Source organism: Crocuta crocuta, unplaced genomic scaffold (genome assembly GCF_008692635.1).
Source record: "Crocuta crocuta isolate KB4526 unplaced genomic scaffold, BGI_CrCroc_1.0 scaffold50, whole genome shotgun sequence".
NCBI lineage: Eukaryota > Metazoa > Chordata > Mammalia > Carnivora > Hyaenidae > Crocuta > Crocuta crocuta.
Genome location: NW_027527428.1, coordinates 6,840,698 through 6,867,367, shown reverse-complemented (window position 1 = coordinate 6,867,367; position 26,670 = coordinate 6,840,698). Strand labels below are relative to the sequence as shown.

Below are 26,670 nucleotides of genomic sequence, written 5' to 3'. Positions count from 1 at the left end.
TTCCCCCCCGCCACCGGCCGCCGGGGGGGGGGGGGTACAGCATGGACACAGGCTGCGGCGCGGGTAGCCCTGACAGCATCGCGTCAAGTGCAAGAGCCCAGAGGCAGGCGACCATGGTGACCCCATTCACGGGAGACACCCAGACCACCCTGCTGACTGCCTGGGGGAGGGGCGACTGCTGACGGGCAGCGCTTCCTTCCTGAGGTGCTGGAAATGCTCTAAAACGGGGTGGGGACAGCCCCACGGACACACCCAAAATCGCCGCACTGTCCTCGTGCAGCGGCCGGCTCCATGCAGGATCACCCTCAGAGCTGACACGGGGAAGGAGAACGGGCCACGGGTGAGGGGTGCACAGCTCCCGGCCCCTCCTGGCAGGTGGCAGAGCCCCCGGACAAGCCGGCCTCGGGGTCCCCATCGCCAAAGCGGCCCAGAGCCCCTCTGAAGGAGCCCCGGCACCACACCGGCGCTGTGGGGCCCCTGGCCTCCAGGTGGTGGGGGCGCACCCGCCATCCATGCTTTCAGGGAGCGAAACAGCCAAACCGTCAGGGACGGGACAAGACGGAGACGTCAGGCCGAACGTGGCTTTCTTTACCCCTAGGCCTCCCCCCCTTCCCCCACAGCCTGCTCTGCAAGGGACTCTGCCCGACAGCCTCAGCAGGGCAGTGACGGGTTAGGGCTGCGTCCCTGAGCCTGACATCGGAAAGGTGCACTGAGCAGCAGAAGGGCTGTCCCACCCCTGCCCTGCGACAGGGGCCTCCCCTCCCCTCCCCTCCCCTCCCCTCCCCGCTTCACACACCACGCATGGGGAGGGCATGTGGCCCATGTGCTCCAGGGCCCACCAGTCAGTCCCCGCGTGCGGCCAGGCACCGTGGGCAGCGGGGCCCCAGCACCCCAGTGCACACGTACACACACATACACGGCCCCCCCAGGGACATGTGCCCACACACATACACGCGCAGGGGCAGGGGCACACGGCACGCCTCAGGGGTTGCTGATTGGACGGCTGACACGAAGGGTGGGGCCCGGGGGGGGTTCACACCTGTCCCTGAGGTGCTTCCTTCCCCCGAAGCAGCCGAGGCAGGTTTTCCCGATGTTTCCTTTGGATACAACTGCGTCCTATCTCGTCTTTCCTCCTTACCCGAGTCGTGTGACCTTGGGGACTGGGTGTCCTGGGCCTGATCTGTGTCAACTGGCCAGGGGGTTCCAGCAAATCAGGTGTAATGGGGCCGTGCCCATCACGGGCTGCGCTGCCCTAAATCCTAGCCCCGCTCAGGACGTGATGCCTGCCGTGCCGGGCACAGCGGTGAGGGAACCCGCGGCAGCGCCGGTCCCTCCCGTGCCATCTGCCGCTCAAGGTGGGGCGGCTGAGACACTCGACTGGCCAGTGTCGGCCTGCGGAGGCTCTGGGCCCAGTCCTGGGGCTGGGCGGCCACGGGATCACTAGACGGACAGCCTGGGCTCTTTCTCTGAGGCAGAGTCCAGAGGGACAGGGCAGGAAGCGGTCCTTGGGGCTTCTGCCCCTTCGGTGGAGAGCCTTCCGGCACCCCACGGAGGACACAGGAGCAGGGCGGGGCCTCAGGGCCACACTGACCACGTGCCAGCTCCAGGACAGATGGTGCTTGCCGCCCCGAGCCCANNTCCCCGCCCCGAGCCCACAGAAGCCGCCGTGGCCGGGCCCCGCCCGCAGCCCCGAGCCCACAGAGGCCCTGCGGCCGGGCCCCACCTGCAGCTCCTTGTCCGAGTACTTCTGCGGGTTCTTGCTGCCTTGGCTCTTCTTGCGGAGCTTCTTCAGCTCGGCCTGGCACTTGTCCAGCGCGTCGCCCCTGCTCCTTTGCTCCGTCTGGTATTTCTTCAGCGCGGCCTGAGGTCAAACACGAGCGCCGGCAGGGACGGGTGTGAGCCCCCGGCCCCGCCTGCTCTCTGCGCAGTGGCCGCCACCCCAGCCCCGAGGGACAGCAAGCCGAGAGGGGCCCTCTGCTCCCGGAGGTGAAAGCTGGGCCTCGCCTCGTCCCCCGCCACGTCACTGAGAGCCAGGCATCTCGAGTGAAGTCATGTCACAGCCCCCTTAGGGCCCAGCGCCGGCGGAGGGGGATGGCGGTGAGACCACGGCAGGTCGGCAGCCAGTGCGGGCTCTGCGGGGCGGCAACACGGTGCCACGGTCGCCCCCCAGAGCAGCGGGCTGCGGGGGCAGCAGGACGGGCACGTGTGGTGTCCCACCCACCGCACCCCTCCCCGGGGTCTGCCGGAAGGGGGGCTCCCAGCAAGCTGACAGCCCTGCACGCACCCTGCACGCGGTGAGGGGCGGCGTGGGTGACGGGCACGGGCGGGCTACTTACGCTCAGGTAGCGCGAGTCCAGCTCCACCTTCTGCTCCAGCTGCGTGAGCAGCTCGTTGTGGAAAGACTTCAGCTGCACAGAGGACACGCCGCCGTCAGCACGACGCGTGCAGGCGGGGGCGAGGAGCCCGGGAGAGGCGGGCGGTCACCACAGAGCCCTGGACGCCAGCCACCCCAGGGGAAAGGGCCTGTCTGGCCCCTGAGCCGGTGGCCCTGCAGACAGGTGGGCCCGGGCTCCAGGACCGACAGACGAACGGAGGCCGGGAGGTCAGACCGCTCTGGCCTTCGAGGTCTCGGGACCCTGCTCCCGGGTGGGGGAGAGGGGGACGAAACAGCTCCCCGCCGACCCCGCCTGCTCTCCGGTGCTGAGGAGTTTCTCCAGCTGACACGGGCCACGGGCCCGAGTGCAAACTGGGAGGGGCTTGAGTGACCCCTCGCTCTATACCCTCTGGGTCTTGGCCAGGACTGTAATCTGGGAGCATGTTACCCCCCCTACCCCCGGCCCATCACACACTGCACCCCCGCCTGGCCCTGTGGGAGCCTGTCTGCCTTTGCCCCTGGATCCTTCTCTATGTACTTGCCCCCACAGTGAGTCACCTCCCCTGTAATATGTGACTTCTGTCCTGGGCCTAGGGCATGTCCCCACCTCTCTGAGTATGGCCGCTGTGCAGTGTTCCAGGTGCACGTGTGGCCAAGGTGCACAGCTGGCTCCTCCCCTCCCCTCCGACCGGGCCTGCCCACTGGCACTTGCCCCTTGCTCCCTGGGGGTCTCACCATTTCTTCCAACTGATTTTGAATCTGCCTGTGGACCTCAGCCATCTGAAAGAGAACGTCACCTGGAAAGGAAGGAAGGCAGAGAAGAAGACAAGGGGAGCAAAGTTAAGCACCCTCATTGCCGGCCCTCCACCCATCACCCCTCCCAGGGCTGAGGACCAGGGTGCTGGTGGCAGGAGCAGGGGCCTGGGCCGGGTGACGGCGGGCAGAACTGCACCAGGGGCAGAAGAGAGGGCACTCCTGATGACACCATCGTGGTGAGATGGAAAATTCTAGAATGACAAGGGATGCCAGCCCTCAAGCAAAGGAAACAAGCCGGAAGCCCTTGGATTGCTCGCCGCCTTGGGCCCACGAGCACATGCACATCTAACCCCGCATCTCGCTCCCACACACAGCCGCCAACAGCTGCCGGCCTACCCGCTCTGGGCCCAGCTGACACGGGGGCAACAGACACCGCGTTACTCAGGCCAACATGAGACTCAGCTGCAGGCCCCAGGGGTGAAGGTGCCCGAGGGGGTGCCCGAGGCGGTGTCCGAGGCGCGTGGGCCTCTGGGAACAATCGGAGTGTGCGGCACAGCCCTCCAAACACCTTTTCTGGAGCAGCAATGCTTCAGGGACACTGACGTGCCCTGGGCCCGTCTCCAGAGGCACATGAGGAAACTGAACGTGGCAGCACAAAGGTGCAGCCGTCACCAGAGGCTGTTTCCAGCCTGCATGTCAAGGACACGGCTCACTTCGCCGGCGGGCAGGGCGCATGCTCGGCTCTGCAGGTTTCTGGGCTGACCTGATATCAGGCCATACCCCCAATCACTCTCAGTAGCAGAGAGTCTGCTGCGAGGCGCTCCCCCAATGCCCCCCTCCACCCCCCCAGCTCCACGAAGGGGAGGGAGACAGAGAGGAGCTGGGGAGAGGCATCTGGGAGCAGGGAGCTCAGCCTAGCTCTTCCTTCTCCCAAAGCTCCTGAACGTTCCATACAGCTGCCATCCTGAATGTGGTCACTGTGATCGGCAGGTGCACAGCTCTGGGCATCTCAGGCTGTGGCCACGGAGGAAGGGACACTGTGCGGCCCGAGACACAACCAGGGACACTGTGCGGCCCGAGACACAACCAGGGTCAACAGAGCTCTGACCCCCACCCCCAAATCAGTGCCCATAGGACTCAAGCTCTAGGCTGAAGACCTTCAGTGAGACCTCCCTTCCAAGACCCTCAGGGCTGCCTGGCAGCCCCCCAGCACTGGCATGAAGGACCCCCACCCAGGGCGGAGGGGGGAGCTGAAACACGCAGCCAGGCTGCATTCATTTGTGCAGCTGGTCCTTGCGTGGAGGCCACACGTGGAGCAAATACCGTCCACGTGCCATGGACACACGGAGCAGGAGGCCCGATCCGCCCTCCAGGGTGGCCACCTGCGACAAGCCCCGCCCCCAAGATGCTGCCCACACCAGCATGCCCTCCATGCTCACACCTGGGACACCTGGGGTCATGTGACCCAGAGGTCCTTTTGTGGGGCAGTCACGGGGGATTCCCCGGCCCCCAGCAAGGCCAGCCAGGATGGGAAAGGCTCCTGTGGCCTCTGTGAGAAGCCCCAATGGGGTGGTGCTGCCCCCCGGACACACAGATGGCCTCTCCGCGGTCACTTTCGCTCCCAGAAGCACAACTGGGTTCCAGGGAGGCCGGTTTCTCCTGGTCCCGGACTGTCTCACGAGCTGCTGACGCCGTCCTGGCCTGAGGGACCAGAAGCCGCACAGATGGCCCTGTGGTCGGCACAACCAGCCAGGCTCCACCTGAGCAGGCGGGACCCCACACTGTGGGGCCCTGAGCCTCAGCCTGAGCTCACTCACTCCGCTTCTTGGGGCCACCGGACGCGTCCCCAGACACCTGCTCTGCCTCACGGACTTCTGTGACCAACTCTTGTGGCAGCCGGACCCCACCGTCCCACCACGGGGCGGGCCCAGCTGACCCAGGCCCCCTCCTCACCCGACCCTGAGCCCAACCGGGGCGAGACCCCTCACGCCCGCCAATCTGGGGCCTGGCCCGTGGGAGGCCTGGGGCGGAGGAGAGGCACCCTTGCCCCGGGAAGGGCCACTGCCACAGCCCTGGTGTGTGTGTGTGCGAGTGAGGGAAGGTGTGTGTGAGCCTGAGCCACTGCTACGGCCCCGTGGACCTGGGAATCTCAGTGGCTGGGCTGTGGGCACGTGGCCCCCAGACCACAGCTATATCCCACCAGGTCGTCTCTATGAGCCACAAGCTGGGAGGGAACGGAGGCAGACCCGAGCTCCCAGTGTGCAAGCCACCTAATTCGAACCATCAGACACCAACACAGGAGCCACAGCACGGGCCACACCTAGGAGGGCCCAGAGTTCCTCAAGTTACTCCCATTCCTGGACTGACCTCGGGCCTGAGGGCGCTGCGAGGTGGGGCAGGGAGGGGCTGCCCTGGGGAGAGGGCCCTGCCTCCACCACAGCTTCCTGTGGGGACCACATGCCAAGGGGCTGAGCTGACCTGCCCTCGCAGGAAAGGCTGACACTGCCCCCACCTGTCCTGACCCCGGAGGTCTGATGTGCTGGGGAACAAGCTGAGCACGAGAGGAGACAGAAGGTGACACGAAGGGCCTGGTCCCCAGCCTTGGCTGGAGGGAAGCCACCGGGACACACAGGAGTGCATGGGCACTGGGCAGGGCAGCCCAGGGAGGGGGCCAGGCTGCCCCTGCCCGCCTGGTGCAGACCCGCGGGCCCCACCAGCACCCGCAGGGGCCGAGACAGCTGGGCGTCACCCTCGGTCCTTGTGCACTGGGATCTGGTGCGTGCGGCAGGAACGTGTCCCAAACCCAGACCCACGGGCCCCGCCCTTGGGGGCTCAGAACCGGTCCAGAACCCCAGAGGGCCAGCTCCACGTTCACTCTGCTCCTTTGTGCTTTTCATCCTTCCGTAAGTTTCCCAGGACACCCCTCGCCCTGAGATTGGGACGACGTCTAGGGTTTTCCTTGGGACGCAGGGGTCTTCCTGTGTGAGGGTCCCGGACACACCTCTGGGCTCTCCGCCACTGGCACCTGGGACTTGTTTAGATGGAGACTGAGGAGGGCAGTGCCCATGAGGCACGGGGTCTGGTGGGTGTGGGAAAGAGCCCCAGACCCGGCCTGCGGGCACTGCCCTCACACCCCCTCTGCCCCCACGGCCCACTGGAGCGGCGTCAAGTCCAGAAGACACATGGCAAGCAGCCTGGCCACGTTCTCACGCGATCCAGCAAAGTCCCCCCCACCCCAGACGGCACCTGTGGCGTCAGCCAAGCTCTAGACCCCGGAATTAGAAGTCAGCATGAAGGTCGCATTGAAAGTGTGTACTTCCTGGAAAGCCTGCGCACCACCAGCTCCCAGAGGCCACCTGAGAACAGTGAGCGCCACAGCGAGTCCCCAGGCCCAGGGCGCCTGCAGCCCTTGAGGGGCCCGTGGCTGTGCTGTGGGTGCACACGCGGGGGGGGGGGGCACGCAGCCAGTGCACACACACGGCTCTAAGCCGTGGGCCCGTGGCTGCACAAACAGCCCACACAGTCAATTTTTAAATTGCATTTCACATGCAGCTGCAGGAAGCATGCGAGGCGGGGGCAGGGGGGTGAACGGGGTGCTGCTGGGTGCCCTGAGCTGGATGCAGGGCAGCCTCACCCCTGCCAGGAGGAGCCCAAACCAGGCTCCCCGAGCCAGGGAGAACTGGAGGTGTCAGCACTAATGCTCCCTTGTCCCCGTACCAGGTCCCAGAAGGCAAGTTAGTGCAGGTCCTTAGAGCCCCCGCAGGGGCCGGGTCTGATTTCGGGTCCCGTGACTGCCTGCGACCGTGTCCTGTGCACAGAGGGCAGCACGGAGTGGGGGCGCGCTCCCAGGACCCACCGCCTAGGAAAGAGGTGGCTGCAGGCCTTCCCCTTGGCCTCCCGAGCGCAGGCCCAAGGGCCCCTGGAATCCATGTCCTGGGTTCACAGCACAGGTGGCTCCCAAACTCGAAAAACCGGGTTTAAAATAGCAGCTCAGACCCAGCCTTGCCTAAGCAAACAGCGGGGCGGCTCAGCACCGAGCGCCACCGGCTGAGGGAACCGCGTGCCAGAGAGTCAACACAGGGGGTGGCAGGTGGCAGGTGCCCACGCCCAAGGCGCAGCGGGCGGCGGGAGGGCGGCGGGCCACACCCAGGCCCAGTGAGTCGGCGAAGCCCGGAGCCCAGCGGCGGGCTTGGCGGCGAGGCACCACCCTGGCTCGAGGAGTGACAGGTGGGGAGGAGGGTCTGAAGGGCCACAGGGAGCAAGGACGAGGGAGGAGCCACACACGGGAGCCACGCTTCATGTGGGACGAAACGCTGTCCACAACGCAGGCGACTGCGAAGCCACGCCCTCCCGCGGAGCGTTTGCCGCGCCGGCCACCCCTTGGCTCGGAGAGTCAATACGTCAGATCCTCTCGGTACCTCCAACATCTTTAGGTGAGGAGCAGAACTCGGCGCCCACGGCAACCCTCCCCCCCGGGGGACAGCAGGGGCCTGGGCAGCCAGCAACTGTGCGCAGGTGCCAGAAAAACACGCACCCGCACACACTGCTCACACACAAATACATGTGCGTGCATACACACGTGTGCAAACGCAGGCCTATGTTCATGAGCACACACATGCACACAAATGTACTCATCCATTCATGAGCACACATGTGCACACTCCTAGGTGAGCACACACGTGACACACTCCGTATACACAAACACCCGTGCGTGCTTACACCCATGCACACATAGGTGCACGCGTGCACAAGTGCTCACACAGTCACAAGTGCACATGGGCACGTGCACAGAGGGCAGCACAGCCTACCACGGGGGGGGGGGGATGTGCAGGGGACGTCTGGCTGGACTCAAGCCTGTTTTGTCTCGTGTGGCTAATAAGGGACAGCGCTGGGGCAGGCATGACCGACCGCGGCCGGGAAGACTGAGCATCCTATAGGCAGGTCCGTGTGCAGCTGAAGATGGGCTGGGGCCCCTGGAACCGCAGGGTGGTGGCCCAGCCCAGAGGTGACGGGGGCACAAGAGACTCTGCAGCCCTCCAGTGGGGACCCGGCCCCAACGAGGACACGTGCCGGAGCCGGGCCTGAGAGCCCCCAAGGGGCAGCTGTGTCGCCTACATTCGCCGTGTACAGTGACCACCACCCCTAACTCCAAAACAGTCCATCACCCCAGAGAGAATTCCGTCCCCACGGACTCCCACCCCTCCAGCCTCCGACAGCCATCGGTCATTCTGTCCACATGGATTTCCCTGCCGGGACGTGGCACGTCGGTGGGTGGGACGCATGGACGCCACGGCCTGTGGCTGCTTCTTCACCGGTGCGTCCTGCAGGTTCGCCCGTGCCGCAGCGCGTCAGCCCCGCAGCGCCCCCACGGAGGAGCACTCCCCCGGCTCGGGGATCGAGGGCTTGTCGTTCTCAGGCCTGACAAGTGGAGGCCACCACCTCGCGCAGGGGCCGGCACAGCGGCCGGGATGCTCCGCCCTCGTCAGGAAGCTGCTGAGGTCCTGACAACCCTAAACTCCACGGGCACTGCCACTGGCGTTCACAGCACGCGCTGAGGTTCTCCGGTCTGCGTGCAGCAAGACAGCCCCTGGCCGGCGGGGCCGAGCAGGGAAGCCAAGCAAAGCGGGGTTCCAGGTGCCAGAGCCACCATTTGTGGGGGCCAGGGGCTGGGGACTCCAGAGCCACAGGCCTTCTCGAGGCTCCTCCAGAGGGAGCCCGTGTCAGCAGCCCTGTTCCATCCGGAATGGCGCCGGCGCCCGGGACGCTACGACGACGAAGCTGCACATCCTANCCACTGGCCGCCCAGCAGGGAGCTGGCTTCTGCCAAACCCTGGGACGGCAAGCGGGAGAGAACACCAGGACTCTGTCACCACCGCTAGCGTGTATTCCGGCCCACGCCACAGGGCTCCCACCAGACCGCCACAACCTACACAGGCCCCGGCAAGAACCTCAGCGCCAGGGCAAGGGGGCTGGGGCCCGGGCGGCCCCACGCAGAGTCAGGCGCCAGCCTGCAAGGAGAGACGGGGGCAAGAAACCACCCCAGCCCAGAGGGAGCCGGGCCGTGCGCGAATGCCGAGCAGGGCTCAGCACACGGGGGGTCGGGGCGGGGGGCCCTCACTGGGAGGACGGCCAGGCAGGGCGGACGCGCCGCACAGCAGTGGACTGAGGCTTCCAGGAGGGCCCTGGCCCTCGAGGCGAGGACTGGACATGGGAAGAAGTGCCACTGGCAGCAGCCGTGTCCTGCGAGCGGATGACAGAGGAGGCGCTCTCAGATCTTCAGGGCGACGGCACGGAGGAATGCGCCGCCCGGAGAGGGACGTGGCCGGCTGCTTACACACAGCAGGGATGCCGCAGAGCCGGGAAAACCCTCCAATGTCCCCCACTCTGGGCTCTTGGGGAAGATAAAAGATTCCAGAAAAAATAAGACCCCCACTCTGGGCTCTTGGGGAAGATAAAAGATTCCAGAAAAAATAAGACCCCCACTCTGGGCTCTTGGGGAAGATAAAAGATTCCAGAAAAAATAAGACCCCCACTCTGGGCTCTTGGGGAAGATAAAAGATTCCAGAAAAAATAAGAGTTTCCATAAAAGAAAACTACAAGTACCCCACTTTTTAAAAGTACGGACTCTACAAACCGCAGGCTGCCATCTCGACCCGAGAACCGTCCCCTGGTGAAGGCGGCCGCTCCCAGCCTGGAGCGCCTGCGCCCGCTTCATCCTCTGCAGTCAGTGGCCGCCGTGAGCACCTGCGTTGTGCCACGTGCGGCTCCAGGTGACACCATTCAGAGAGACCTCCGCGTGGCGTCTGTGCCCTCCTGGGCGGCGGGGCTGCGCGGCGTGCTCAGGGAAGCCCAAGAAAGTCGGCGGGGCTGAGGGAAGACGGGGATCTGGCCTCGGGGTTCCCCTGGTGGCCACCACGTGGCAGAGAGGCCACCGTCACAGCCGGCAGCCGGGAGGCCCCTCCCGCAGCTTCTGGGACCCCAGGACCAGCACAGGTGCAGACCCGCCTCCCGTGGGAACAGGCAGCGCCGGCCCGCACCCCGGGCTCCTCTGTGGGCCGGGGGAGGCCTGGGGACACGTCCAAGCCCGCTCTACAGCCGCACCCACAAGGTTCCCGACGGCCCTGGGTAAACACGGTGGGAGCCGCTAGCAGATCAAAAGAGCCGCGAGCCACATTGGTGGAGCACATTCTCCTGTGGCTCAGAGCACAGCACGTGCTCCTCAGGCCCGACCTTCCGGTCCTTCAGAAGCCTGCAGAGTAATAAAGCAAATACTGGTTTGCCACCACCTGGGTCCGCGCGTCCTCGATGTTGGGCCATGTTTGCTTTAGCGCTCTGCTTCTGATGCGCACGCACACACACGCCCACACCCGCTTGCGCGCGTCGGGACGTGGCCCCGGCCGGCCAGCCTGCACGCCGAGAGCGGGCCCCGGTGCCACGGCAGCACACCGCCGCCCCCTCGAGGAGGGCCATCACCGACAGACTCCCCGTGGGACAGCGCGCACAGCGCACCCCCGACCCCTCCCGCCTGGGACTGCACGCCCGGCTCTGGTCTCTGGGACTCGGTGCCCTGGGTCTCCGGAGGCGGCTCCAAGTGCTCGAGCCCAGTGTCATAACCGGGCCTGGTGACAGGGTCCGGGAAGGGGCGCGGAGGGGGCGGTGCCCGGAGTCAGGTCTTCCTCCTTGGGCACGGGGGTCTGTGTCTGGGCCCACGGCGGCCCCCCATGCTGCACCACTGACCTTTGTAAAGATTCAGGGTGCGTTTTTATTTTTATTTTATTTTTTGCAGAAAATACGAGTGTTCTTACGAAGCTCAAAAGACAAGAAGCTGAAAAGGAGTGTGAATCTGTCAGACTGCGACCAACACGGGGCAGGGAGGGGGCCCGGGGCTCGCTCGTGCATGCGAGGCTGGGGCGGGTGCCAGGAGTCCGCGGAGAGCCCCCCAGGGCCATCCTGCCGGTTCCAAATCCCCAAGGAGTGAGGATGCCATTTCACAAGGATGACTTAACCCCACTGTGGCTTAAAAAAGAACAGTTTCTGCCAGCGCAACACAGGCCCGAGGCGGCGGCCAGGGGCGGCTCCCGCGAAGGCAGCCAGCGGCCTGTGCTGACCCTGCAGTGCGAGGGAGCAAGCCAGCCTCCAGGGGACAGGGCTGGGTGCCCCGTGGATGGCCAGGTGAGCATCCCCTCCACACTGATAGGTCTGGAGGTGACCTGGTGGGGACACTCGTAAAACCGAACCCCAGCATCGGGGAGGAAGCTGGGGACCGCGGTGGAGGCAGGCAGCTCCTGTCTTTATCATGATCCCACTTGGCTATCACGAAGCATGACGGTGGCCTCGGGTGTGCAACGCAGTGACGGCATTCTTCCGTCCAGTGCCGGTCACGACAGGCGCCCTGCACCCCTGTCCCCCCACCTCCACTGCCCCGCATGTCCCTGCTGTAACCACCGCTGTGCTCAAAGTAAAGAGTCTGGTTCCTGACTGGTCTCTTTTGTCCCCTTTGTTCATCTGTTTTGTTTCTCAAGATCCACATTATCAGTGAAACCATTCGGCACCTGTCATTCTCTGATGGGCGCCTTTCACCCAGTACCACACTCTCCAGCTCCACCCACGCCACTGCAAACGGCAAGGCCTCGTTCTTTCTAACGGCTGAGCAATACTCCATTGTCTGAACACACCGCATCTGCTCTATCTGTTCGTCTACTGACGGACACTCGGGGATCTTCCACGGTTTGGCTACTGTCGATAATGCTGCGTGGAACACCTGGTGCGTGAATCCCTCTGAATTAGGGTTTCCTGTGTTCTTTGGGTAAATATCCAATGGTGTGATTACTGGACGGTAGGGTAGTTCCCTTTTTAACTTTCTGAGGCACCTCGGGGAAGGCAGCTCCAATCTCTGAGCCACAGGCAGGCTGAGCCCTGACTTGGGGGAGGGGAGAAAGGGTCAGACACTCAGCCGGGCCTCTCGAACCCACTCCCACACACAGCAAGGCTGTGCCCCAGGGGCAGAGGCCAGCTTCTCTCCGCTGTGGCCTGTCTACAGGGCGGGCGCTCAGCAGGGAGGCTACCGATGGGGTGCCCGGCCCTCACGGAGGCGTCTGTGGGGCAGGGGCTTCAGGGCCGCCGCTCCCGGGCTCAACTAATTTTCTCGAGGGTTAATAAGCACGATGTGTAGCTGGTGTCAGGATGAAGTCAACAGGGCCACGCAGCTCATGAGCAGGGGGACTGGGCTGGGCAATCGGTGGCCTCGGTGCGCGGCAGTGACAGCGACAATGACCGTGGGCACAGCACCGCCTCCCAGCAGCCCTGCCAGGCACACCGTCCCTGCTTAGGCAGAATTGGTGGTGGTTAAAGTGGCCAAGGAAACAGAGAAAGAGGCAGGAAAGCCCGGCAAGGAGATGGCGTTCAGTCTCCGTGTGGAGCCAGGCCCGTGCTGTGGGAGGCGCCATAGGTGCCCCCTAACCTCCCACCCCTGACCCCGTCCCCTCAGTGACAAAGGCAGACCTGGTGGGGGTTCTGAGCACCAGACGTCCCTGCCTGTCCACCTGCCGGTGTCCTTCCCACAGTGGGGGGTGGCACGCAGGCTCCGACCCTGGCCGCTACAACTTCACAGGGCCCTGTGGACACGAGGAGCCGTGCACGGGGCGCCACCCACAAAGGTGTGGTGTTTGCGCGACTGGGGGAGCCACCACTACAAGACACAGGGTGTCCAGCAGTGCTGTGATGGGGGCGCAATGCCAAGACCAGGCGCCTGGCCCACGGGCCCTTAGGGAAGATCAGTGCTCACACCGGGCTGGGTGCTCACAGAGAGCACTCAGTTTCTAGGAGGGGGTCATCCTGCAGTGAAGGGTCCTCACATGTGAGCCTCACCGGGGACCCAAGCTGGGCCCCAACTCCTCTGAGGGCCTCCACGTGGCTGTCACAAACCCCCATTCGAATCCCACACCTGCTAACCTGCACCCAGGGACAGGCAAGCCCGTGACACCAGCCCCAGCNAAGTCGTGTGTCGGGTCGGGGGCCCGCGCCCTGACAGGGCTGGGCGTGACCACGCGGCAAAGGCAGCAAGAAGCCAGGGCTATAGGCTGTGCTCTCAGAGCCAAGGCCCTTCCAGGACCCTGGGGTCACAGCCACCAGGACTCTTCAAGGCAGGGGTCGGGGTGGCCCAGGTGGGATCGGAGCAGAACGCCTATGCCAGCCAAGGCCACGCTGACGAGTGCAGGGTCACGTGAAGCAGGAGGGACCCCGAGACATGCCTGTAGGAGTGCACTCTCCAGTCAGATGTCTGGCCAGGCCAGAGCCACAGGGTCTCACTGCAGGAGCCCGAGGGGGCCTGAGGCCAGGGAGGGGCGAGGGCATGGACCACGGTGGGCCCAGGGACTCCGAGAGAAGGAAGCGTTATTCGACAGTCACACCAGTGGAACCCTGTGGAACCTGTGATTTGGCCGATCTCTCCTGGGTCTGAGCCCGGGGAGGACCATGGCCACAGGCCAGCCAGGAGGCCCACCCCGACTGGGGCGTGGCCACTCAGCATCCAGCCCTGGAGCACAGAGCAGAGGCCATATGGTGACGACTGCAGCCTGGACGGCATGCTGGGTGGGCAGGATCGCCCAGTGCTCTCTGCCCGGCCCCCCCCCCCCGCCAGGGCCCCGCACTGGGTGAGCCCTCAGAGCCCCAGACAGTGTCAGGGGACGCAGAGAAGGGACGCGACCTCCCTCTGGTCTTTGTGGAGCTGGACAGACCTGGTGGGAGGGACACACCGGTGCTAGTCAGAGACCGTGGTGTCCCCGCAGCCACTAGTGACCACCAAGAACACCAAGAGCTCATGTGTCTGGTACGCCATTTCAAGAGGGGCTCTGAGCCAAGGGGTCAGCTGCTCAAACTTGGCTACGAGTTCACACCCCGCTTCTGGAACAAATATCCAGCGCTCAATTACTCTGGTGGCTTCCAGAGCGGAAAGCGCCTCCGAGAGCCACGCACCCAGAGCTCTCTCGCGGGGAAGACAGCTCAGGGGCTGAGGGGGCGCTGCACCGCCAGGGCCTGCGGGACGCGGCGCTCAGACACCACCAGGGGGACTCTGCCCCCGGGAGGAGCTGCAACATCGTCCTCTCCACTGGCCTCGAAGCCGCCAGCTCCTCCCGGGAGAAGCGGGTTCTTCTCCCGCCCACAAAAAAAGGCAAAAACGGAAGGCGGCTGATTTGGGGGGTGGGGGAAGCAAGGGAAAAATCGATGGCTGTGTTGCCATGGCGATGACAGCAGACCGTGATCCTCACCGACGCGCTCTCTGAGGCGCAGGGAGACCGCGAGGCCGCTCTGTGTCGAAGCCACGTCAGCTGTCCACGCCCGGGCACCGGGCCTTCACGGCAGAGGCGGAGGCGAGGCCAGCCACACTCGGCCCCCGCCCACGCGCCTCCCACCGTCCTGCTCCGGGTCCGCGCCTGGGCCGGCAGCGACTGCGCCGGGGAGTGTGTTTGGATCTCAGAATCTCAAGCCCGCCCCTGGCCTCCTGCTGCCAAACCTGTGCTTGGACGCGGTCCTCAGGGGTGACCCACAGGCACGCGGTGGGCGCCAGGGTCCCCGGACACCGTCCAGGATGGCAGGGGGGGCTGCCGAGACAGGAGGAGCACGTGGGCCTGTGATTTGCCAGGGGCACCGACTCCCTCCGACCCGACCCCTTCTCCGCCGGGGACCCCACGCTGTGAGCACAGGGAGCAGCAGCCGCTGGGGGAGGCGGGGGACAGCACCCCCACGCCCTGCCCCCACCTCGCACACCCACCAGGGCACACCTCCAGCAGGCTCGCCACCCGCCAGCCTCGTCTTTCACTCCGCCTGGCGCGACTCCACCGGGAGACACGCCGTGTGAACACAGTGGGGGCTTCTTCCTACCGTTCTCCCCGTTCCCCCCAAAGGAGATGCCAGTGACCAAAGTCACCTGGGGAAGCGAACCCTGACACCGGGCCACAGGGGGCCACCTGGACCTCATCAGGAGTGGACAGGCGGAGCCAAGACCCTCCAGCAGCCACGCAGGCCCCGGCCCTGGCTTGGAGCGACGTGAGGCCGTGCCCCGGGTGTGGGGAGGCGCTGCTGCTCGACTCCTTACCAGGGGCCACCGAGGACCCTCCACCAGGAGCGGCTCTCCAGTGACCTGCCCGTCGTGCTCCCCTGTGAACTGTCCAATGGACGTCGGCTCTGCCGGGACAGGCTCCTAAGCACCGACATGCTCTAATTCTTGCAAGACACAAGCAGGGACAGAGGCCACCTGGAGGGGACCGGTCGTTGGTACACCAGGTCACCACAGCCAAAGCGTCACACAGCCTGTGATGGCCCCACCCTCCTCCCGCACCAGCCCTAGAGCTGCCTGAGCCGCTGAGTTCGGGGGTAAAGGGAGGGGTGCTGTCCTCACTCTTAGGGGGGCGCTGCCACCACTCCAGGCACGGCGCACTCTGTGTGCGGTGCCTCGATTCAAGGGTGACAGGGTGGGGTCCCGGGATGGGGGCCTCCAGGCCACACTGGCCATAATGAGGAAGCTCTGGGCCCCAGACCCTGCCTGGGTGTGTCGCCGGGGGGGGGGTGTGTGTACAAGGCCTCAGTGAGCCTCCTGCCGCGTGCCGGGATGCGGGACAGGCCTCCCGCTCGCTCTTAGTGCAGAACAAGCTGCCAGCAGGGTCCCCAGCCCCGTCCTCACAGGCCCTGCCCACATCCTTCCGGGAAACACTCAGCACACAAGTCTGTCTGGCTGGAAGCTCCTCTCCTCCAAGCAGGAACCCAGGTAGCCCGGGGGCAGGCCCCACGGTCCCCAGCCCGTCCTCAGGACAAGACCCAACCACGACTGCCACCCCCGCTGACCTTCCTGCCCCAGAGAACACAGCAGGTGCAATTAACACGTCTACGGGTGGCTCCTGACGAAGGCTCGATCTGGCCCACGACGCCCTCACGAGGGCGGGCTAAGCTGCTCCCTGGAGGCCCTGGCAGGAGAGGCCCTCAGCTGAGCCCAGGGGACCCTGAGGGGGCCCCCGCCATCCCAGCCCCGCTGTGCTCAGCCCCGCGGCCTGGGCTGTCACACCGGGTCAGGTGAGCACAGCCCGAGATGGCATTGTCCCACGGCTCCCAGGCTGGCTTCGAGCCTGGTGTCCGCGCCAAGTAAGCAGGAGAGCAGAGTCCACGGGAGTCTGTCCCCAGCCAAGCCCTGTGGGTCCACGTGGCCAAGGAAGACCAGGAAAGTGTGGCCTCATCTTCAGGGTTCGGCAACTGCCTCTGCTCTAGGGGCACCCCCACCTGCACGTGCCGCGGGGCGGGCTTTGGTGTTGTCAGCCGGGAAGGGGGCCTGTGCCAGGCTGGCCACATACATGTGTGGCCGTGACGGGCAGTGTGGGGGCTCAGAGTCAGGGCCCCTGGGCGTGAGACGGATCCACCAAGGCCTGCGAAATGCAGAAGGGCTTAGCAAGGGCAGGTTCTACCGTGGGGTCTGATGGCAGATGACACGTCAGAACGCGTGCTGTCACACGCCTGAAGAGAGGCAGGACGCACGCGAACTCCTCGGACAGGTGCGAGCGGCTCAGCCACTCATGCACAGGGACGTGGGAGGGGCGGTGTCACTCGCTGGGACAGCGTCTCAGAACCCCCTCAGCCAGCAGGAGCTGTCCCGCCACGGTCTCTGGATCCCTGGGGTCAGAGTCAAGGGCATTCCCCTCTGCTGGGCCCTGCATTCCGGCCCCGCCACACTCGGGAACAGACACCGGTGTGTCCGAGCGCGAGGCCAAGCCAGACCGAGGCCAGCTGGCGGGCGGGGTGACAAAGCGGCACCAAACCCCACGGGCCTGGGAAAGCTCGGCCACAACCACGTGTGGAGCGCGGCCCAACGGCAGGGGAGCGTCCAGGTCGTGCCTTCCTTAATCCGGTGACTCAGGGGCCAAGGCAGGCCGGGTTTCAGGCCTCCTCCAGCGGCGAGCACCCCGCTGCCAGGCCGCGCCCGGCACGGCGCTCCCGCTGCTCCTGGGCGGCTTCGCTGCGGGCGGACGGGGCCCTGCAGGAACACACACGCCCAGATCACAAACAGCGGCCTCTTCAAAGGCAACGAACAGAAAGAGAAGGGCTGTTCACACGNCGGGGCGGCTTGGCACGAAGGCTGGCCGCGCAGGGGAAAGAGAGGCTCAACAGAGGCTGTGCCCTGCTCACCATGACCCCTGCTTCCCTTTAAGGAGTGCCACCTTGTTGAAAAGTCTAGAACTCTCCAGAAAGCCAAGGAAGGCCAGAGGCCAAGCGACGTGATCCTCTTCTGCCTGAGGGATCGGAGCACGAAAGGCCCGGGTCACCGCACAGGCGTACCAGGAACCCAGGTGCACTGGGACTCCAGCCCCCACGTCCTGCTCCCTATTTGGGCTCAGCCCGGCCCCTGGCACACCGAAGCCCCAAGGAGAAGAGACGGGGGTGTGGCCGTGGCCTCCTCCAGCTACGTGGCACCCGAGGCACTGTTGTCAGTGAGCCGGGACCCAGAGCAGCGGCTGGCACCCCAGGGGCCGGCGCTGGGGAGGGCAGCACGCATGACTGCACACGTGACCCAGGGCCCGGGCCCACTCTTGAATGGCCATGACAGCGGCACAGAGGACCCAGGAGCCTGGACGGGGGACACATGTGCCGGGAGCCCCCCGGTCAAGCTGCAGGTGCCTGTGGCATGCAGGGAGGTAGGCGCACTGAAGAAACGAGGGGACGTCAGGGAGTGGCTGCAGTGCAGACACGACAGCCTCCGGGGTTCCTTCTGCTGCTCTTCCTGCTCTTCTGTGAACCGAAACGTCTGGACACTCAAAGCTTGAAGTAGTGGAGAGCGTGGAGGGGCCCGGCCACCACCATGAGTCCCCCCGACTCAGTCCCGCGCAGGCAGGTGCTCGTGTGGCACGGGCACCACTCAGCTGCGAGCCACCATCCTGAGAGCGAGGCGACCCCGATCCACCTCAGAGCCCACGTGGGAGTTGCGGAAATACGCGCAGCTTGGTGCTGTGCTCCCACCCCAAGCTGACGGCACTTGAGACCGCTCACGGTCAGGTGGAGCCAGGGAGGCTGCCCCAAGGGGCTCGGGGACATGGCGGAGGGGCGGCAGCCATGCTCGGATCCAGCAGGTTCCTGGGACAAGCATGCAGTCTGGGTGCCCTTCTGCGGGCCACACGCTGGGGCTGGCTTGCAGCCTTGGGCCCAGGCTGGACACGCCATCGCCCTGAGCAAGCACAGCGACCGACCGACCGTGAGAGCGAGGCGCAGAGCAGGGTGCTGGAAGAGCCGCCCCTCCCCCGGGCACACACAGATCAAAGGCTCACGCCCTTGGAGGCGCCCTGCGGGGCGGGAGATGGCACTGGGGCGAGCCTCAGCGGAGACGTGAGGGCGCTGCACGCTGCCAGGTGCTGGCGGCTGCTGGCGAGCCGGTTAGAAGGGCTGTTCCCGGGCTCCCCAGGCCACCTGCTGCATCAAAGCGAGGCCCTGCAAGTCGGAGGGGGTCCCTCTGCGAGGCCCGGAGCCGGGGGCACAGGGACCGGCAGGACCCAAGGCAGAGCGGCCGCCCGCATCCTGCACACGGAGAGGAGGGCCCGGGGCAGCCCGTCTGCAGCGGTGCCTCCAGAGCACGGAGGAGCCACCAGGCCGCGGCTCCCACCCCGAAGTAGAAAACCCCACGTGGGAACTTTGGGGTTCAGCTCGGAGTGGCATGGGGGGACCAATGTGGGGGCGTGTGCTATTCAGGACCTTCACGCTGGGCAGGAAGGACACGGCACAGGGCTCTGCTTCAGAACACAGGAGGGAGTGGCCAAGGTCCCTGCCATCGTGCCCTGGCCTCGCCTGACCCTGCAGCCCCAGGGGCCACGTCAGCGGACCCAGCAGCGAGGCCGCGCGGGGCGTCCGGATGAAGTGTCTGCAAACCACAGCTGGTCAGAAAGCCGCGGGGCACCACCTCCACGGGGCACTGGTCCGCCAAGGCCGGTTCCTTCCCAGGACAGAGGCTCACACCTCCTCCCTCCCGTCCCGGGGTGAAAGGTCTGCTGAGAGGAAATGATCACAAAACAGCAAGCCCCCCGGGGCTGCAGGCGGAAGAGGAGCAGGAAACCAATCTCCAAGCCAAACAAAGGGACAGAAAGGCCACCACGTGGTGACGAGGTTTAGCTCCTCAGGAAGACATAACCGCACGGCAAGTAGCTTACACGCTCACGGACACACTGTGTGGCCACAGGAAGCCAGAACCAGGTGGAGAAAACCATGAGCCCGTCGTCCTGGGGCCAAGGTGTGCAGCTTGTCTGCTCACTGCCTGGTCAGCGACACCATCAAAACCAGGAGCCCGGACTCAGGACCAGCCAGGAACGCATGTGGCCCCTCCCATGGGGTCCCGATCCACCTGCAGGGAGGGGAGGGGAGCCCGTACAGGTGCCCCCTGGGCTGGCCGACTTATGGGACCAAGGAACTGAGAAATCAACATCTAAAGCCCCAACGACAGTGTTCCGTGGGGGCAGTGGCCGAAATGCACCACCGAGCCCCAGTCCCCGCACACTCGGCCGACAACAGAGGACCCCAACTGTGGTATTTCCGCCAGGGCCTCACGGCGCAGGGCAGCAGCAAGCTGCTCAGCAGGGCCCAGAAGACCCGCCTTTCCCAGCAGGTGGCTGTATGGGACAGGCCCAGGCTCGGCGTCCCCCTGGTGCGTCACCTGCCCCTGGTAGGCAGGCCCCTTGGACACCACAAGTCATACCAAGGTGGCCTCCTTGGGGTTGTGACTTGCCCCTCCCCCACCCCAAGAACCGGGTTGGCCAAGCCGGACGGTGGCTGTGGCTTCTGGCCCAGGGCTCGGGGCAGCCTTCAGGGCTCCTGCCCACGCGTAAGGTGGTCTGGGAGCCTCTCTCGGATGGGAGCCAAGACTCTCAGAAACCTCACAAGCCAGGCATCAGCCACTTGCACACTCCCATCCCCAAGGAGGACCGCGTGTCGGCAGGGAGACCCCACGGCCACCTGTCCAGCAGCCCCGGCGGCATGTCAGAGGCGTCCCTGAGGGAGCCCCGTGGAAGGTGCCGTGCAGCAGGGCTCAGCACCAGCTCCCGGGACATATGTGTCCAGAGCAGCAAAACCCACAGGGAATAGCCCTACTGCCGACCAGAAGAATTGAGAAATTTACAGAATGTTCCACAGCAGTGAGAGCAAACGCACCCACTGCTGGGACAGCAGGGATGGATGCACCCCCACAGNATTCCTTCAATCCTGGTCACAGCCTCAACACCAGCCCGTGGTCACCCCTCTCGTGGCCGCAGAGGCCACACACCTAGCCCACAACTCTCCAGCCCGGCCTGGGCCCTCCCAGCGTGCGCGCGCGCGCCCACACACGCATACAGTATCAGAAGACTTGTAACGAAGCACAAGGCTCAACTAAAAATCAGCATCCAGGGGCGCCTGGGTGGCTTAGTCGGTTAAGCGTCCGANGGGGGGGGGGGCAGGGACAGAAGATGTGGGTGGGGCCTCCCGACCACCAGGGAAAGAACGGAACTCCAGGTCGGCCAAGCCTTTTGCCAAAGAGAGGAAGGGTCTTTTCCCATTTACGTGCTGAGGAAGCATTTCTAAAGAAGGACAATCCATTGATCCGGGAGAATCAGGACCCAGAGTATGCAGTCCCCAGTCCCAGGGATGGAAAGGGGGTGCCTTGGGCACCTTGGGGGACTCAGTCGGTTAAGTGTCTGACTTTGGCTCAGGTCATGATCTCACGGTTCGTCGGTTTGAGCCCCGTGTCGGGCTCTGTGCTGACAGCTCAGAGCCTGGAGCTGCTTCAGATTCTGTGTCTCCCCCTCTCTCTGCCCCTCCCCCACTCACACTCTTGCTCTCTCTCTAAAATGAACATTAAAAATATTTTTTTTTAAAAAGAAGGGAGGAAATGCCTGGTGCACAGGTGAGTGCTGGCTCGAGGGATGGAGCTGGAAGACACGGCTGAGAGTGGGAAAAGTGGCTAAAGTCTTTTTCTTTAATTTTTATTTAAAAAAAATTTTTTTTAAGTTTATTCATTTATTTTTGGAAGAGAAATCAAGCGAAGGACAGAGACGACAGGAGAGAGAATCCCAGAGGCTCCTGCACCGTCAGCACAGAGCCCGACACGGGACTCGCACTCATGTACCATGAGATCGTGACCTGAGCTGAAACCAAAGTCAGATGCTCAACGGACTGAGCCCCCAGGTGCCCCAGAAGTGGCTGAAGAGTCTGGAGCAGCGCCCGGGGGCCTGGGAAAAACCAGCACCCGCACACCGGGAGGGAAGCAAAGGGGAGAACAAAGCTGACAAAATAAAACTCGTCCCCAGAGTCGCAGTGACATCACGAAAACCCCACGAACCATGTGGTTCAAGAAAAAAAATCAACCAACGGGACCTCATTAAAGTGAAATGCTCTTGGGGCGCTTGGGGCTCAGTCATTCAGTGTCCGACTCTTGATGTCGGCTCAGGTCACGATCTTACGGTTCATGGGAACAAGCCCCACGTTGGGCTCTAGCTGACAGCGTGCAGCCTGTGCGGGTTCTCTCTTCCCCTCTGCCCCTCCCCGGCTTCCATGCTCTCTCTTTCTCAGGATAAATAAACTCGAAAACAAGCTCTTCTTTGAGAATCGTGGGTCACAGAACAGTTGACAATTGCAGGAGAAAACACACGCAGGACGGATGCCCGACAGACCTCGTCCGTCCCACACACGCGGACGCGCTGTACGACGATTACAGGACAGACACCCGGCGAAGAAAAGACACAAAGACGTGAACACGCGCCTGGCCGAGGAAGAGAAACAAGTGCGGGAAAAGGTGCTCAAGAGGCTGGTTCATCAGGAAGATGCAAACCTGGAAACGCCCGAACGTGGGTCACCGGGAGGCCACACGAGGAGGCCCGCGCAGTGTAGCGCCCTCCTCCCCCGACGTGCTCCCCGCCTCGCGGCCCAGCCCCGCGGCACAAGGCTGTCCGGCCGCTCAGCGGGCCCGTGGGAGGGCAGCACCCAGGACTCGGCCTACCGGAAGTTCTGGAGCGTCACTGCAGAGTCGCACAAGCCTGCCCTCAGCCTGGGGCCACACGTGTTGTCCCGCGGGCAGACATGTGCCCTTCTGTGAGTGCGCCACGAGGAGGAGACACGCCTGGGCCCCCGGCACACGTGGCCCCGGGGCCAGCGCGTGACTTCCTGCAACAGTAAAATGCCCCTTCCGCAGACGGGAGCCTGCGTGCAAACACACGTGAGTCACGCACAACACGGACTTCCCGGGGGGCTGGGGGGCCCAGGCCGCGGCGGTAGGAGCTGCAGCCTAGAGGCCCGGCAGCCCCAGGCCCACGTGGGGCCTCCGAGCCCAGAGCCGGTGGGTCCACAAGCACGTGGGAGTCATCGCAGGGCAGGCCAGGCCTCCCCTGCTTGAGCGTCCGGCACGTGACCGGCAAGGCCACAGCTGCAGGCCTCACCCCTGAGGGTCCCTCGGCCCCTCCACATTCCCTGGGTCTGCAGGCCCGGGTCAGCTCTGTACCCACAGAGCCCAGACAGCCTCCCTCCAGGCCTGGGAGCAGCATGGCCTCGCAGACGTGGGCACAGGGCCGCCCGCCNCCCCGGGCCCCCCCGCCTCAGAGCCCGGCCGGCGGGAGGGCCCGGCCCCGGTCAGGAGCTCCACCCGGCACGCTGCCCCTGCCGCGCTCCCCCCACCCCGGCCCCGGAAACTTCCACAGATGTCCATCAGCACAGCAGCTGCGTTTTCAGGCCGGCTCCAGGGGCGTCTGGGCACCGCTCTGCTCCACAGGGAGGCACTCCCGGCAGGCCGCCCGGGGACCTGGGCACCTGGCGCGGGTCTCCGTGTGCCCCAACGCGGGAGTGCCAGAGGCCCCTGCAAAGCACCACAGGGGGCGGGCCCGGCGTGTGGCACCGCACGGCGTGGAAGTGGGGGCGATGAGAGCCGTGACCACGGACGCAGACAGCCAGCGCCCCACACCCGCCGGCACACCAGGGCCTCGGGCCTGTGAGGGGGCCGAGACTCCGCACTGCGTCGCGTGTGCCTGGACTGCGAGGCCGACACGTGGTCCTGCCAGAGCGCTCGCAGAGCAGCGAGAGCATAGAGCAAAGCACCCGCCCCAGGAGCGGCACCGCTTTGCGTCCGGGCCTTTCCCTGTTTACCATGCGACACACACGCCCGTGCGCCATGGGCTGGCATCCCCTTCCACTGTCACGCCACAAACACCTGCTGTCACCTCAGCCTGGCCTCCGCGCGGCCACGGCCCCCACATGAGCCACGCACTTCTGCACTGTCCTCACTGCCACTGTGCTTCTTCCAGGGGTGGGTGGCCGGCCCACCTGCGTGCGCTCCAAGCGGCACCCCAAAGCCACCCAGCACACCCCACTTGCAGCTGGGCGTGTACCTCATAGCCCTCGCCAGCTCTGTGTCACGGTCATGTCAGAAAAGTTTCTTGTTTGACAGGGAGAACCTGATCCGAGTGGAGGAAGGACCAGTCCCAGGACAGGAGCCTAGACCCACCCGGGCCACATCTGACGACCCGACGGACGTCTGAGGGTCTCCGCTGCGCCGGGGGTCTTACCAAGTTCCTTGGAGCCCTGGCTCTCGCTGGCTAGCTCGCCCATCTTCACGAGGGCATCAAAATAGCCCTTGGCAGCATAGGTCACACCTGAGAAGGAGAGAAGGGGTGGTTACTGACCTCACTGGGGACCGATCAGACCCTCAGCACCAATGCAGTGACTGCAGTGTGCGCCCCGCTCTCCTGGGCCCCGGCCTCCCACACCCCAGCCTCCTGCACCCCGGCCTCCCACGCTCCAAGGCACTTCTGCCTGTGCTGATCTTGCCCAATTTCTAGTCGAAATTCTTCTCCCGTTCCAATCGTGAGGGCTCCTCTTCTTTGTAAGAACATGGCACAGCAGTCAGCCTCAGAACTACCCCGGTCACTCTGCTGGGTCCTGTCCCCACCTCCCCGTATCTGGCAAGGGACAGCAGGGGCCGCTGAGCACACACCCAGACGGGCAGGAGGCCATGTGCTCAGAGATCGCCGGGAGGTGTGCAGACAGCGCCCATCAGCTCTGCTCACAGGCTGAAGCCACACCGCGCCCTGCGGGTCTGGCCACCATCAGAAGTGGACCTGCTGCCAGCTGGAGGGCAGACAGGGCACCGGGGGCAGTGCCAGCGGTGTGAGGACATCTATCCCTCCATTCTCTACAGGACCCACTTTGGGGCGCCTAAAGGGCATCTCATCACGTCCTGTTTATATTCAGGTTGCTCTCAAAGAGGGGCGCACTGCGTGTCCACACCCCAGGGGCGTGCACTCTCTGGTCCCGCCCCCGAGATGTGCCTGCTGCCAGGAGGGGGGCTCCTCAGTACTAACGAAAGAAATGCCAAACTTGGCACCAGTCCGGAGCAGGGGAGGCCGAGTGCATGGAGGTGACAGTGGTGACGTGCCCGCTGAGTCCTGCCCCACACGTGGCCCCTGGAGAGCCTCATGGGGAACCCTAGTGGGGGCAGAAAGGCCCAGAACGACACCTGGCCTCGTCAAAGAGGAGACGGCGGCGTGGCCTTGATCAGGACTGGAGTGGCATGGTGACGCCCCACGAGGAGGCCAGGTGAGGGTGAAGAGTGTCCCACAGACGGTGGCTCCACTCAAGTGAACTGTCAGCCGTGCCCACGGAGCACAGGAAAAATCAGCCCCAGGCGGGACGAGGTGAAAGCCTGGTCCCGTCCCGCGGGCACACAGGGCCCCTGCTCAGACCCCCGCGGGAACGGAACATGCCAGGCCCGAGGCCCTGTAAGCTCCCTGTGCCTCTGGCCTCCCGCCTCCTCTGCCCTCCCGCAGACGGGACGCAGATTCGTTCCCAGACAACCCGCAACAGCCTGTCCTGCGTGCGGAGCCCTGCAGGGGGCAGCAGACCCCATGTGGGACATCTGCCCCGAGGCAGAGGGGCCCCTGACTCCTGGCAGGGACAGAGGGCCCCGCCACAGCCCGGGACCTGCGTCGTCAGTGAGACTGTACAGGCTGGGACTCCGCTTGAGGAAGGGACGGAACCTGTGATCAACGAGCAGGTGCACCTCCTTTTTTGCTGGGGCAGCGGTTCTGTGCTCGGGGCCGGGCAGCTCGGGGGAGCCTGTGCGGGGCAAGGCCCACAGGGAAACGGGGCCAGCCAGGGTGGCCGGTCAATGCCGCCGGCCCCCCCACACCCACATGGGAGCCCCACGTTCTCGGCTCCGTCTGTGTGTGACATCAAGGCCACGGTCCTTCAGAAACGCCTGCAGCAGCATTCCCTAGAGAGAAGGACCAGGGCCGAGGTGAAGGGCCAGGGCGCTGCGTGACGAGAGGTCCTCCTGGCCCCCGGACACAGCGAAGAGGGCAGGACTGTGGCCAGACACCTCCCCCTGGAGACCAGCCAGGCCACTGCCCCGGAACTGGCTGCTTCTGCCGGGTGCCCTGTTCCCAGGTGACCCCAGGGACAGAAAGGAACAGGTGCTGTCTCCAAACAGAAGTCCCCCAACAAGGCTCCCACGGGGCGGTGGACCCCCGGGGCAGCTGGCAGAGGCTGTTGTGTGCTCTGCAGACACAGCGTCCCTGCTGGGGGGGGGGGTGTCTGCTCACAAAGTCACCACAGTCAGGGCGACAGCCTGACACCTAGCCCAGAGACACACAGTCGGGGGTCGGGAGACCGGCAGTCGGTCCCCCAGAACGGGGTGTCCCTGGCCACAGCATGACTCAGCCACCCCCATGGGGACTGAAGGGCCCAGACCCTGGCACCAACGTCCCCTCCCGGGTGGAGGCTGAGCAGAGCCGCCCTGCCCCCAGGTCTCTGGGAGGAGCAGGGGCCCACCTGCCAGGGAGATGGTGTGGCCCCAAGCCCAGACCCCGATCCCACAGCTTCGAGGCGACTGTGCAGGACAGTCTTTACGTGCTGGGGACTGAGACAGAAGCCAGGCCCCGTGCCTTCGTCAGCCGCAGGGCAAGGCTGAGGACGCAGCTCTCCCTGTTCCGGGGCTCACAGGCCTCCGGGGTGCGGCCCCACACCCTCCCTCCGGCAAGCTTTGTTTCTGGAACAAAGCATCTCCTTTCACCCCTCAGCTGGCTCCACGAGCGGGCAGGCTGCTGGGAGCCCGGTGCCCCCGCCCCGTGGCCTCACCTGCCAGGGCCTTCTCGTAGTTCTTCCCCATGGCGATGAAGTTCCGGAGGCTGGGGTTGAACTGCTCCATGATGGTCTGAGGAAACAAGAGAAAAGGCATGAGTGACTTGGTGGCTCTAGGAGGGTCCCAACAGGAGGAGAAAACCCAGAGGATCAGGACCTTGAAGCCACAGTCAGGCTTCTGGGGTCAAAACCCCAGCCCTATCCTTGGGCAGACCCTCTGAGCCTCAGTTTTCACATCCATGCAATGGGAGTAAAAACAGGCCTTGCTGCATTGTGGCTCTGCGGATCAAACAGGCGAGTGAACACGGAGCGCACGCGGCGGTGCCTGGCATACAATCGGCGCTCAGTAGCGGTGCCGCTGAGGTGCCATTACCCCGTGTGGCAGGGCTGAGTCAGCCAAGGAAAGCCCTCCTGCCGGCCAC

At 65.0% G+C, this 26,670-nt stretch overlaps 1 protein-coding gene across 1 annotated transcript in view; it reads right to left on the bottom strand.

Moving 5' to 3' along the window:
* BAIAP2 (BAR/IMD domain containing adaptor protein 2) overlaps positions 1-26,317 on the bottom strand; it is a 47,673-nt gene extending 21,356 nt beyond the window's left edge. The window contains exons 1-5 of the mRNA XM_077755341.1: positions 26,246-26,317; positions 23,677-23,763; positions 3,110-3,171; positions 2,337-2,408; positions 1,724-1,861 (exon numbers count right to left, since the gene is read on the bottom strand). Of these exons, the coding sequence (XP_077611467.1) occupies positions 1,724-1,861; positions 2,337-2,408; positions 3,110-3,171; positions 23,677-23,763; positions 26,246-26,315 (429 nt within the window). The 5' untranslated portion in view covers positions 26,316-26,317. The remainder of the gene's footprint in view (positions 1-1,723; positions 1,862-2,336; positions 2,409-3,109; positions 3,172-23,676; positions 23,764-26,245) is intronic.
* Positions 26,318-26,670: the final 353 nt, after the last annotated feature.